Source organism: Dasypus novemcinctus, chromosome 3 (assembly GCF_030445035.2).
Source record: "Dasypus novemcinctus isolate mDasNov1 chromosome 3, mDasNov1.1.hap2, whole genome shotgun sequence".
In the NCBI taxonomy this organism is placed as follows: Eukaryota; Metazoa; Chordata; class Mammalia; order Cingulata; family Dasypodidae; genus Dasypus; species Dasypus novemcinctus.
The window spans coordinates 173,910,915-173,925,573 of NC_080675.1; the positions used below are offsets into that span (position 1 = coordinate 173,910,915).

General features: G+C 48.5%; 1 protein-coding gene across 1 annotated transcript; it reads right to left on the reverse strand.

Moving 5' to 3' along the window:
* Nucleotides 1-778: 778 nt before the first annotated feature.
* BNC1 (basonuclin zinc finger protein 1) lies at nucleotides 779-12,304 on the reverse strand. Its single transcript, XM_004472083.3, has 4 exons — nucleotides 12,112-12,304; nucleotides 10,862-11,097; nucleotides 7,084-8,924; nucleotides 779-3,020 (listed from the first exon to the last, which is right to left on the reverse strand). Exons 1-4 carry the CDS (start codon nucleotides 12,302-12,304, stop codon nucleotides 2,354-2,356), a joined length of 2,937 nt encoding a protein of 978 aa, XP_004472140.2. The 3' UTR covers nucleotides 779-2,353.
* Between the last annotated feature and the right edge of the window lie 2,355 nt (nucleotides 12,305-14,659).

Sequence of the window (14,659 nt, forward strand, 5' to 3'; positions counted from 1 at the left end):
GCAAGGGCTACTGCGAGGAAAGGATGGGAAAGCGGAGGAGGGCTGTGATGGAAGGAGACTGGTGGGAGAGGAGGGCTTGAGAAGGGGCTGGGGTGAGATGTCATAGGGCCTGGGAACTGTGAGATGGTTTGGGGGTTTTATACCAACTGTGACCGGAAGCCACTGGAGGTTTTGACCTGATTTACACCTTGGAGGACATTCAGGCCGGTGCACTGCAGCCACCGAGGTGGGAGACCGTAAGGCCTGGGCAGCAGGACAGGTGTGGCAGATGAGGCCACCCCTCCTGATGACTCTTTTCTCCCAGAAGAACGGAAGCAAGGGTGCCAGCTGAAAGAGGGGCTGGATGGTAGGTGAGATCATGCCTTTATCTACAGATTGGATGGAAGGAAAAGAGAGGTGAAAAGATAAACACTGTAAAACGTAAGATTTTAAATCTGCATATTTAAGAAAGCAAGAAGAGGCTTATTTTATGGCATTCTATTTTAAGCACTGGCTATGGGATTTGTCTTTGATAGGAACTTTACTTTGGATTTTCCTTGATAAAAGATCAATACCCCAACCCCCTCTCCCTCCATAAAATAACCACTTCATTTCGTTTTGAATTCATTCATTGCTGTAATTCCTTTCTGGGTGTGGCAGTAGTTGCTGAGCCTACTCGCTGTCTAGCAGATGCCCCTGGGTTCTCAGCTCTGGGAAATTCATTGTGTGTGTGCATGTGAGCTTGCACATGAGAGGCAGTCCCAGTGACAAAACCACTCTTGCAAATGTTAGCCTTTTTAAAGAAAACGTGTGTCTTATATTTTTATTAAATCATAGAAAACTCATTTGTATACACATTTTTCTACTTTAGGTAAACTGGAAGATTAAACAGCTGGGTAACAGAACTGTTGAAAGATACATCTATTTTAAGCAGAGACAAGTTTTAAGTTGTCACATTTATTTAAAAAATAGTCAAAATAATTGGTAACAGGTTGTGGCATTTTTCACCTTTAGGCCAGAGAAATAGAATCTCTCACAACCTCTTTAATGACTGTTTTTTTATTGCTTAAATCAACCATAAACTTAAAAGATGGCTAATTTGAACGGAATACAAAACTGCTTTCTTTTCACCTACCGCAGAATACTGTAAACACCGAATTTCAGGAGATGGTCTCCTCTCACAGGACTGATTTCACCTCCTTTCTACAATAGCAGTCATGTATAACAGTGGGGAATATATTTCAGAATAAGTTAAATATTAAGACATACAGGATGACAAGAGCACATACTTTCCTTTCGACCAAGTCATCTGCAAGGTCATCCTAATCTTACACATTTATAAAAGGAGGATGGCTGAGAGATCCAGTGATACTGAAAACGCACAACTGTCAGAGCCTCATTCTCCAAATGCTTTGGGAGATCATAGACAAGTGGTCCTGCAAGAGTCATGCTTGCTTTCCTCCACAGGGGGTCAAAATGAACAGACTCAGAAGTTCACCACCCGAAATTGGACAGTGGTTTTGAAGCTTACGCCGCCACGCATTGTGCCTTTGAGGAGAGGTCCGGTGGGGCGCACCGCTACATTTCTGTGCTTGCAACAAATACTTGCGTAACATAAACACAGATGTAATGGTATCAAAGTTATTTTAAATTGCATTGATGGCCGCTAGCTTTAAGTGCAGGAAATACTGTCCCCCAGCTTCTTGAAGGTGTGTTACAGATCAAGAATCAACAGGGAACATGTTAGAAGCCCACCCATTTCCTCTGAGAACTCCCTGAAGTTAACATAAGAGACCATAGGAGTTAAAAGGAAACAACAACAACAACAAAAAAACCAAAAAGCAACTCTCTACTCCAAATGGAGGGATGGTCTCAAAAAGTCATTTTCTCAACCTTGAGTCCAGATTTTAGACTCATTAAAGAGGAAACAGAATGAGGTCTTTGGGCCTGGCCTCTCACTCCTGGTGACCATCTTTTTCCCCAGGACACAATTTGACCCTTCATACTGCAAGCCTCACTTCAAGCCCCCTCCCTGGCTCCTGGACCCTTGTCAATCTGCAGACCTGGAACCCATCCCCCGAGTCTCCCCACCCCAGAGACGATGTAAACAAATCTGGGAAAAACTGCGTTTCTTTAAGTGTTCATTAAGTCAGTGGAAAACCTCTTGAACTAAGAAAAAATAATACTTGGAAGGGCTGTTTCAATGTCAACTTCCCATGAGGCTTTTCTTTTGTGTATTCTGCAAAGTCAAATCAAATACTTCTGGCCTGCCTTGCCCCAAAGGGTCTTACACTATAGGAGAAACATTTCTTTGAACTGTCTGATACCTGAATGACAACGAATGCACACCAAACACGCGTGGTCTGCCGTCTCTTTACTGGAGGTGCCCCGGAGAGGAGGCCAGGCTTCTGTGCAGGTTGGGGTTCTGGCTGTGTCTGTTTCGGCTGCGGACAGAGGAGAACATGGTGTCGCAGCCTGGCACTTTGCACTTGTGCAGCTGGCGGAGGTGGACGGTCTTGTAGTGTGCCCTGAAGGTCCCTTTGTTACTGTACGTCTTTTGGCAGAGGTGACAGGTGATGGGCAACCCGGAAGGCAGGCCAGCAAGGCTCTGGTCAGCCTTCTCCATCAGGACGCACAGGGGGTACCCATCCTGCCCGTCACAGTTCCCGTCGCTGTCCTCCATGAGCATGGTGCCTCCCTCGCTCGCCCCATCCGAGTCCCAGGAGGAATGGCTGCTGCTCTCCGACTTCACGCTGGAGGCAGTGCTCAGATCAAGGACGGTGCCCTCGCTCGGCGGGCCGGAGTTGTAGCCCTCCAGGCCGGCACTGCGGATGTGCGCTATTGGGTAAATCAGGCCACCCGTCCGGCTCGTCCCCTTGAAGATGACGGATGTCTGGGAGGCCTGCTGGGGGAGAGCCACGTCCTGATAGGCCTCCTTGGTCACGTCTTTCAGGAGGTAAGCCGCTGGGAAATGGTTTTCGCTGCTCTCCAATGCTTCTTGGGTCCAAACTTTTTGGTGGAGGTTTAGGTTCGAACTGTGTCTAAAAGAGCGAAAGGATGGTTAGCAGTGGGTTGGGCTGGTTTGAAAAGAGTCGTGATTCTGCAGGTAGATGCCGGGAGCAACCCTCGTGGCACCAGAGGAGTGATGGCAGGGGGCTCAGGCCCCAGTGGGAAGCAGTTGGTGCCTGTTTAGAGGACGGTGGCTAAACGGGAATATGCAGTTCTCCTCAATTTCTACCATCTGCCTGCCAAGTAACTTCCTGTTCCTCATCTGAAGAGGACAGCCAGGTTACTTCCATCAGACCAGTGCAGCCGGGACACTGGTGACTGCAGGAAAAAACTGGTCACTATCTATAAGGAACTAAGCAGAGGGTTTCATTTCAAGGAAACCAGGAAATATCTTCTAGAGCCCTATGGACCAATATGAGAGCCACTAACCATACACAGCTATGAAAGTGCTTCAAATGTGACTAGTGTCATATATTGAAATGATAATATTCGGGATAGGCCAAATTAAAGAAAAGATATTAAAACTTATCTCACGTTTCTTTGTGCTTCCTTAATGAGGCTACTGGAAAATTTAAAAATGCGTATGCAGCTCGCATCCTATTTCCACCGGATGGCGCTACTCTGCGCAACATCCCAGGAGTCCCACGCGTGTGCGTGAAAACCCGACCTGCTAGGAACGGTGTGCACGCACATACATGCGTGCTGACTTCAGTTCATGTTCGCACCGTTCCACTATAAAACACACATAAGGTTTGCACTGGGAGTACACCATCCATCTTTTACCCAATGATTACTCCTGAAGGAAAGATAAACAAGCATCTGTTACAACACGTGCCTCTCACTCACGCAATATCATGTAGCTGGAACTTGTCAATCAATGTCAGCCTTGCCCAGAGATCCCCTGCCAACTTCTGACAAGCAAAATCAGCCAAAGGGTACAGTCTTACAAGTGACAGCGGAGTGATTTCAAACAGGGAAAACGCCTCCCCAAACATGGAGCAGGACTCATGCCAGGGTCAAATTGGGAAAAAAACACTCTCACCGAAATAGCTAAGAACTGAATTTTCTCTTTTAAATCTCCAAGGACGTGTGGGGGGCGCTTAATTACATTTCAGGAAATGTCTAACATTTCCCTTTCAACTTCTCTCTCTCAGCCCCTTCTTCCATGTTCTTTTCTGACATAATCAGAATTACACTCCCAGATCACCCACTCTGCAGTGGCTCTTCCCAGCTGCCTCTCTGCCCTGTGATTATGTCAGCATTCTGGGCTGAAGGCGGAGGCATGTGTCAGCACAAAACCAGACACTAGATTGACACAAGAGATTCCAGTACACACGAGTGGTTTAAAAAAAAAAGTCAGACACACACATTTACTGGAACCTTGTCCCAAGAGGTTTCTGCTGCAACACAGCAAAATACTCAGCCCCACACTCAACTCCTGAGAAGCCCGTGATCACCAAGAGCTCCTGCGAGGGCTCTCCCCCGTCTCAAGCCTCCAAGGCCAGCTGCGTCCCCTGAAACTGGTGACTGCCACAATTACAAAAACCTCCAGGCCCTGAGCCGAGGTCTCTGCTTGCAGGACTTCACTAACGCTGTGCCTATGTCCCTTTCCTTCAACCTCCACCTCTGCCTCCAACTCTTCCCTTGGCTTCCGACTGTTTTGATCAGTCAAGATGAGCAGTTCTCAAAGTGTGGCCTGGGCACCCCACGGGTCCCTCAGACCCTTCGGGAGTCCCCGGAGTCAAAACAATTTCCTCAACATCACCGAGACATTATTTGCCTTTTTCCTTCTCATTCTCTCAAGAGTATACGGTAGAGTTTTCCAAAGGCTACATGACATGTGATAACAACAGACTACATAGGCAGATAAGAAAATCCAGCTGTCTTCCCTTAAGCCAGACATGAAAGAGATTTGCCAAAAAGCAAAACAAAGCCACTCTTCTCATTAAATTTTTGTTCTGGAAAATGTCATTTTTCAAAGAAGTGTTATTTGTGTTAACATATAATAGGTTTATTGTTATTTTTAAGTGAGGTAAAAAATAAACACTACCTTTTTTTTCAGTTTTAATTCCTAATGCAGTCAATACTGAAATATATAACCCAAATAGACAAAAGCACTTGAGGGTCCTATGGCTCTAAGAGTTTGTAAAGAGGATAAGAGACCAAAAGGTTTGCCTGCTGCTGGTTTAGACAGAGCCTTTCTTCCAGGAAGCCTTCCCTGACTTCCCGCAAAGGCCCCTGGCAGGCTGCGTTTCCCGTCTCCACGCTCACTGCCCTTGGCTGAACTGTCTGTGTAGACGTCTGGGTCCCCGCTACACTGAGGGCCTCCGTGGGCAGGGCCTGTGTCTCCAGCACCTTATCCATAAGTGGCTTGATATGTATTTGTTGGCTAAATAAACATCGAGGGTGCTATCGAGCCCCTCTGTGTGGGTCCCAGGAACTGCTCAGGTGGTAGCAGTGGCTCAGAGGAAGTCAGCTGCTTTGCACTGCAGTCACAGGTGGCTGTGGACTTGTCCACAAGGCCTGTATTTCAAATCATGTCATTGTGAGCAGACTGTTGGTAAAACGCATTCCAAGTCCTAGACTACGAAACTGGTCATTTTAGTTTAGGACGCAAGATGCTTTTCTGTGGTGGGGAAGGAGACTCGTAGCTATAATTAGGTCAGAAAACAAGAGAATATTAAATACCTGTATTTTATATAAAACACAGAAGCATCTTGAATTCAGCATGCCTTGTAATTTAATAGATATTGTGAGCTACAACAGAACCATAAACAGCAAGGGAAATCTGACCTTTATGATTATCTTCCTAACAACAGCTTTTTCGTGGCCACACTTGGTCCCTCCTGAAAGGTGAAGGAAAAGGACCAGTTCACTAACGAGGGCACCCTGGTGGTCTGGTTCAACATGCCATCCACAGGAACAGCCATGTTAACTGATCCCCTGTGCTCGACCGTCTTGGCTAAAGACAAGAAATGCTTGTCTTGGTCCCTAGGAGCCTGTGCAGGAGCATGTGTGCAAATTTCCTTTTTCTTCCTTGTAACAAATCAAGCATTGCAATTTGGACTGTTAGTGGTGCTGGGCTTGTCTGAGCAAATGGTGTATTATCACGTCCTTCAAATCAGCTAGCATTTAATACGTTGCCTTTCATCAAACAGGGGATGTCTCCTGGGGCACCTGCTCTCCCCTGGTAGGCGGGGAAGGAGGGTGACCTGCAGGGCATTTAAATGACTTTACTGCATTAAGGAAAGCAACACCAGAGGATAATGGGAACACCATGTCTCCTGGAGCCAAGAGATAAGTGCTGTATACCTGGACGCCTGGTAAATGGCGTGACTGTCCGTCATGAAAACCCCGCTCAGACTACTCATCCTTCGACCCCACGCTCACACTCTGTGATGCCCCCCGCCCACCACCTGCTTCTCGGATATCTTAATATGTCAAAAATCTCCCATCGAGACATTATTCTCCCTTTCGTATATAGCTAGTTAACTAGAAATAGGAGAAACTGTGCCATGTGATGGACTTTGCATTATGAAATACAAGTCGGACAAGATTAGGGAGGCTACCATGATCATCAAATAGTTATTTGTCCTTTACCCGACTGGCTAACGTGAGAACTAGCTCACGATTCCTTACCCCAAACCTCTGGGGCCAGATGTGTTTCAATTCAGTTTCAGACCCTAACAAGATGAACGGTGCATCTTCTGCAATATGATGCTAGCACCCCCATCATAAATCCACTAAAGTTTCTGAACTATATAAAAATGTACACAAAGGGAGATTTTAAGAAAAGATTACAAGTAGCCTCACACAACTCCAGGTCAGGTCTAGTGGCCAAATGAGTCTAGATCTTGGCCTTGCAAATTCAGGCGTGCGGGCCAGTGCGACATTCCAGAACTATCAGGGGCAGCGAGAGCAGCGTCCCTCGGGACTGTGTCTGAAATGCGAACGCGCAGGCCTCCCCCCAGACCTGAAACAGCCTAGGGAGGAGCGTGGCAGGCTGCAGGCTGAGCTCTGTCCAGGTGATCCTCCCACCCGCTACAGTGTGAGAAGCGCGGCCTAAGGGGCGACGGCTGCCGCGACAAGTCTTACCTGTCTCTGCTCCTGCGGGAAGGGAAGGTGGCGTCACAGCCCTCCACGGTGCACATGTGCGTTTCCTTGACATGTATATTTTTGTGGTGCGTTTTCACGCTGCAGGCATTCTTAAAGGTCTTCTTACAGATGTCGCACTGGAAGCGACCGTCATCCTTCTGCCTCACCAGCGCGTGCGGAACCGAGGGCTCCAGTTCTTCCGATTCTTCCAGACAAGGAAAAGCCATGCCCCTGGTGGACAGAGCACCCAAGAGGCCGCCGGCCAGCAGGTGCTGCTGCAGCTCGAGGTAGTTGGGGAAAGGGACGCGCGGCTCCACCCCCGGGGCCAGGCGGCTGGGGTGGTCACCGTCCTCCCTGTCCCGCGGCACCAGGGTCCATGCTGGCTTCTGCTCAGCCTCCCTCTCCGAGCTGGCTGTGGCCCGCTCAGGGGTTCGCCCAACGGCCCCGCTGGCCTCCATCCCTGACCCCGGGTGGCGGGGCCGCTCCCCTTCGGGGTGAGGCTTCCCTGGGTGCCGCTCCCGGGGGGCCGGGTCTGACCTGGGGCTGCGGGCCTCGGGCTCCTCCTCGCTGACCACCTGCAGGGGTGCATCTTCGTCCGAGCTGAGGGCCTGCCTCCTCTCGCCGGCTATCTCCACAGCTTCCTTCTCTATCTTGATGGGCATGCTGGACTTGCGGGATTTCTTCTTGGGAAGGGCGTCGAACGGGGCGTCGAGAGCGGCCAGCTGTTGCGGGATGGAGGAGGACAAGAGCGGGAGGGAGGGCAGCAGGCCGGGCGTGTTGGCCAGCTCGGCCGGCGTGGCCGGGCTGCGGTAGAAAGGGAGGACCGGCTGGACGGTCTTCAGGTTGGGGAAGAGCACGCCGTTCTGGCCCAGGCTCGGGAAGGCGGGCTGGCCCCTGGCGTCCTCCCCTGCGCCCGTGCGGCCGGGGCGGGGCCTGCAGTCCAGGGGGCTCCCCGGGCGCCTGCAGCCGTCAGAGCCGGCCAGGCCCAGGCCGTTCCTGAGGTCCCTGTCCCTGTTGTTCCTGTTCATGGGCATGTGCAGCCGGGGGTTGGGGTTGGCGCTGTGCCGGTTGCGGCTGCGCAGGGAGCTGAACACCATGTTGCAGCCCTCGACGGTGCACTTGTGCTTGATCTTCAGGTGCACGGCGTTGTAGTGGATCTTGAGTGTGCCTTTGTCGTAGAAGGTCTTTTCGCACGCGCTGCAGAACACCCGGCCCTTCTTGGCGCCGAGGCTGTTCCTCTCGGGCTTCGCTCTGGCCTCGGGGGACGACTGCGTCCCTTCGAGCTTAGTGACCAGGCTGTAGGGGCCGGCGTCCCTGAAACGGGTGCCGTCTTCCCTCTTAGGGACAGCCTCCGGGCAGCCTGAGCACGGCTCTCTCTCCACCTGGAGCGGCGTGGCGCTGGGCGTCAAGAAGCTGCTGTCCGGGAAGCGCACGCGGGCCTCCTGCTGGGGGTCCTGGCCCCGCCCCGGGCCCTGCTCCAGCAGATACTGCTCGGGCAGGGACCCCACGAGGGCGGGGGGCACGGGGTTGAAGAACTGGAACGGCAGCATGAAAGCCACGTTGTTGATGAGGGTCTCGAAGGGGTGTAGGCTGCCAGGGTTCCCTTTGTCCACCGGGCTGGGGAGGCCGGGGCTCCGGGGGGTGCAGCTCTCGATGAAAGCCCTGATGTCCACGTTGGCCGTGGGCGGCGGCACGACGACGGCCTGCTCTTCCTTCTCTTGGATTGCCATGAGCTCAACTATGGACTTGGTCTCTCCGAAACGGAGGAACTGCTGCAAGGTGGCCACTTCCTCCTCGCTGGTCATGATGCTCCAGTGATCCAGCACCTTTCCTGACGCATCCTAAACCCAGAGCCAAACCGGAAGGAAAAAGCATCATCAATTGACTATTTCTGACCCCTTTCTCTAAGGAAGCAGCCACTGCGTCAGGGGCCCACCGGCCTACAGGGACCTCTGCCCACAGCGGACCGGGATGCCCCCTCTGCGTCAGCATGGGCTGGGTGAGGCCACCCCCGCTCACCCCAGAGCAGACACTCTGTGCAGAGAATCAACTGCACAAATATAAGTAGTGGTCCTAACCTTCGTTCCAAAAGAGGAGAACAAAATGGCATTACTCACACCCAGGTCCAGGAAATCTGATGATAATTTTCTACTTCATTTCAAACCAACTGGTTGTCTTGCACTAGGCATACTTTTCCCCACTAAAATTAAAATAGGTACTATTCGAATAAGAGTAACTTCTTTATCTCAAGAGTATAGATGGAGCAATCAGGCCTAGATATAGCTCAAGTATTCATTCGCAGCAAGTTTAATAAGCTTCCCAAGCAACTAACATCAGAAAACAAATGAACCTTGTATTGATCTAATGCCCGTGTCCACAAAGCGGAGCTGTAATTACACTGGAGTGTTGGAGATCTTTCAAATTCTAGCTAGGCCTAACTTTTCCCCAAACTACAATAAATATTTTATCACAGAACATGTATTTGATGGCCTACTGAGATTTTTCACAGTGCATGTAAGAGTTTCAAAGATGAGGAGGAATGTAACATCATCAATTTTTCATGCAATCGAGGTCCAAGGTAATTGATTCCATATTTTTAATCCTAACACTAGAAAGCAAGATTATCAGGATCATTAATTATTGATCTGTGTCATAATGTAAGATCATAATGCTACTCTACATAAAAGGTTGTTTCTAGCCAGCTGGGGGGTCTGAACTCAAGGTGAGCAAACGTGCTTCCAGGGAAAGATCATGGGCAGTAGAGTAAGACAGATGTGGGTTCAAGTTCTGGGTTTGCCGCATACTCGTTGAGTGACTTTCTACAAGATTGTCACTCTCTGGCTTCATAACTGGAAAATGGGAATAACAGACCTACCCTGTAGGATTACTGTGAGGATCAGGGACACTAAGCATGAAGTCTGGGAAAGGGTCAAGGTCAAGAAATGGTAGCTATTGGTATCTGCCTACCTGATCACTTAAAATCGGGTCTGCCTGAAGTCTATGTGAGTCTTGGAAGGAGATTCATTCCCACATTTCATTAAATTTTTTTTAGCCAGAGATAGCTGACATTTTCTAGAGTGGTGGCAAGAAAAACATGCTGTAGTAGTTTTGTATGTCAGAGGAATGACAGAATTCATATAGGAAATATGCTCTCTGCTTGCAAAAACACCATGATGGCCTTTTTGGATATGAAACATGAGGCTCGGCCCCACAGCATGGTCTCAAAAAGAGAGGTAAAACTATTCCACAAAATAAAGAGAGGGGAGAAGGGATGAAGGGTGTGAAACAATGGGAAAAAGAAGAGAAAAAATGAGGCGGCCAGCAGAGATTTGGAGAGAGAGAGAATGAGTGTGAACTGTCCCAAGAGCACAGAGCTTGGAAGGGAAGCCAGCAGAGGGCATGGCAGCGGGTGGGAAACAACAGGAAGGTGCGGTGCGAACTGGAAGCTGTTCGCTTCGTGAGTTTCCCTTCTCACCCTCAGCGGAGTCTGATAGAGACAGGGTCTTGCTTCAGTGGGTTGTTTGGGGATAAAAAAGGAAATGGAGGCAGCAGCCAAGAGGGAGCAAATTGCTTACCATGGAAGAGGTGGCTTAGGGAAACCCAAATCAGAGAGCAACGTCATGTTCCTGTGGCTCCCCCAGAACATGAGGTTGGGGCTCAGGCCATTCGGAAAGGTATCCCGGTGGAGGATGGCCACCAACGGCTGAATCCTGTTGGCACAGGTGACGTGGACACGCCCTCCCAAAGGCATCCTGGGAGGACGGGCTGGCGCACCCACCTGCAGCACGTATCCCCGAATGTAATCCTGAAGCGTCCAGTCCAAGGCGTGGAGGATCTGGAGGACCTCATCCTGCTTCAGCACACTGAAGAGCCGGTCCAGCAGGATTTTCAGGCGGACGGGGATGGCCTGGGTCCCGTAGAGCATGAGGCTGCTGATATCAAACACCACGTTGGACTGCACAATCTCCACCTGGCTTGTGGGATACACAGGGGGGACCCTCAGCTTACTCAGAGCTGAAAAATCAAAGTGAAGAAAGAGGGTGTTGAAAGGCTCTACTTTTAAGAGAAACACCATACAGGATGGAGGCTACCACTACTGCTTGATTATCTGTCCCAACAGAAAAAAACACGAAGGTGCAAATGATTAAAAACCTTAATAGCATTCAGGCTCCAAGTTATTCATGGGAAATGCTAAAAAAAAAAAAGACTGGCCCTTTAACGTGGCATTCTAAAGCATGGAAGAGCCATGGGCAGGGAAGGAGTAGGAAAAGGGGGTAAAACAAAGCAGCAGGAGGATAATCAAGAGATGGATACTCAGGGAGCAGCAGTGTCTGGAGGGAGAACCTGGGTTTGGGAATCCCACAGTCCTGGGTTTGAGCCCTGGTCCACTGCTTCTCAGTTGTCTGACTTGGCTAATGAAACTGCCTACACCTGCGCTGCAAGCCTTAAACTAATTAAAATTAAATGAGAAATACAGCTCCTTAGGCACACTAGTCTGTGTAGTAGACAGTGGCTACTAAAGAGTTTTCAGATTTAGCAAATGTAAATGTAGGATATTCAGTTAAATTTGAATATGAACTTCAGATAAATACTAATCAAGTGTGAAATACTGATTCTAAAAAATAGTCATTGGGGCACAATAGGATAAAAGGTTTTCACTGATTCTCTGAAATTGAAATATTCCTGGGCATTCTGTATTTTGTCTGGCTAGTGGCTTCCATCCAGGACAGCACAGGCCATTTCTATGGTTGCAAAATGACGGCACTGAAACATCAGTCTGTACATCTTTAGAATGGAGCTGATGAAACACTTAACTCGTGGATTTGTTAATGAGTCCCATGCACACAGTAGTAATTTATAATGTTAGACATTCAAATATACCCTTATAACTTATACTCTATTAATATAACCTATAAATTAGCAGATATAACAGGTAGCACACACGTGAGCTGCTATTCTTAGTAAATCAGTTCCTGAATAACTGGAAGCTATCTAAGACAGACCAAGGGAAGGGGAAGATGAAGTTACCGTGGGCCACCCATCCATGTCTGCACTGCTCACACTGACGGTGGTTTATTTTCCCCGGTTTGAAACTCTGGCAACTGCAGTTCAGAGTACAGCCGATGGCCTGCAGAAGAGAACACAGGTATGCGTGGCATGTGAACGGCTTGAGGAGCGTGCAGGGCGTTTGAAGAGCACGCCGTATTCCTCCATTTGGCATTCCCACTGAGCGACACACCCACCCTGTCCCAGGCCCAGGGGTGCACACTGTGCCCTGGGAAACGAGCAGCCGCCATCCACAGATGCTCCCCTGGCGAGATGGGCTAAAACCATCAAGGCATTTCCTTATGAAAGGCATGAGGATGGGCTGGAAGCCAACATCTTGCTCTCTTAAGGGCACCCAAGGGTGAAGAGTCACGTTTTCTCCAAATCCCCAAGGCGGCCAAAGCAGCTGCTCTGGAAGGCTTACAGTGGCCGTCTTGGAAGAAGAGGACGGGAGAGCGACCTGAACTGAGAGTAATCCACATGGGGGATCTGTGAGCCCCACAACATGGCGGAGGCTGAAAGTCTAGCAGGCTTGAGGACATGCCCTGGCCGACCACGCGGAGGACGGTCCCCTGACTATTCAGTGGACCATGTGACAGCTGGAGGACATGGCTGGGACAGCCCTGCCCCTGTGCACGAGGATGTGGGGATTACAAAGGCACATCTGAAACCTAAGACAGTGATGTCCGCGTCCAAAAAAAAAGTTCTAACTGTTAAGAGCAAAGCTTCACACACATTTTTAAGGTGAGTTTCTCAAAAGGGGGTAGAGGCCTGAGGACCTTTAGTGCATTATTTATTAAAGAGAAAAGGCTCTCGCAGGAGCTGTAGGGGAGGGGTCTGGGAAGAGCTGCTGGGTGGTCCTGCAGGATTCCAGAGAGCCTTGAAACTGGTGAGGGCATCTGTGTTTCAGGGGGAAAGGGATGAAAATGGCCTAAAATTATGGGCTTAACTCTCTGTCTGCCAAGTAAGAGCTTGTGTGGCCTTGTGCGGTGGAAAGGGGAGATTCTCCAAGGACTGGGGAACCTCACTTCAAGGAGCATATAACCAGTGTTCACTTAAAGATCAGCTGCTGGGGGCAGCGGTCTGGCAGTTCCTCAAAAAGTTAAACACAGTTACTCTACAACCCAGCAATTCCCGCCCTAGGAGACACCTAAGAAGACTGAAAACTTACATCCACATCAAGACATATACACAAGTGTTCATAGCAGTGTCACTCACAATAGCCAAAGAATAGAAGTGGGTAACCTGAACGTCCATCAACTGGCAAGTGGATAAACAAAAGTGGTGTATCCACACGGTGTTATATTATTCAGCCATAAAAAGGAATGAAATACTGATACGTGCTCCAACACGGACGAACCTTGAAAACATTATGTTAAGTTCAAGAAGCCAGTGAAAGAAGGCCACATACTATAAGATTCCATTTACACCAAAATGTCAAGAACTGGCAAATCCACAGAGCCAGAAAATGGATTAGTGGTTGTTGGAGGATGTGCGAAGGGGCAGGGAAGAGGAGGGAAGTGACTGCTAATAGGTACAGGGGAGGGCGTATTCTTTGGTTTGCTTGCTTTCATCTTTTCTTTAAGCAGCTTTATTGAGAGAGAATTCACATACCATATAACCCATTTGTTTAAAGTGTACAAGTCAGTGAGTTTTAGAATATTCAGAGTTGTGCAACCACTACCACAACCTCATTCTAGAACATTTTATCAGTTCCCAAAGAAACCCTATCTACAAGTATATTGTGGCACATGTTTTCATTTCTCTTGGGTATATTCCTAAGAGTGGAACTGCTGAATCACATGGTAACTTTATACTTAGCATTTTGAGGAACTGCCAAACTGTTTTCCCAAGTGGCTGCACCATTTCACATTCCCACTCATGGTGCATGGGGGTTCCACTTTCTCCACATCCTTGCTAACACTGGGAATTGTCTTTTTGCTTGTAGCCATCCTACTGTGTGTGAACTAGTCTCATTGTGGTTTTGGGTTGCATACACCTGGTACCTAATGAGTTGAACATTTTTTCATGTGCTTTTTGGTCATCTGCCTATCTTCTTTGGAGAAATATATCCATTTTTTAAATTGTATTACTTATCTCTTTAGTAGTATTGAGTCCCAAGTGTTCTTCATATATTCTAGGTAGAAGTCCCTTACCAGATATATGATTTGCAAATATTTTCTCCCATTTTTGGGTTATCTTTTCACTTTCTTGATGTTGTATTTTGAAACACAAAAGTTTTAAATTTTGACTAGGGTTTCATTTCTAAAGTGGTGATGGTCCCATAACTATGAATATATTAAAAATCACTCACTAGTATACTTCAAAAGGGTGAATTTTATGGCATGTGAATTATACCATATATCTCATTAAAGCTGTTATAAAAAATCAGTGACCCTGCTTAGATACAGATTAAAATTAGTATGATTTGTTTTCTACAATTTCTTTTGGATAAGGATGGTCTGAACAGAACTGCAATTAGATACAGATTTTCAGAAGGACTAGAACTATTTATTCATAACTGAGGTAT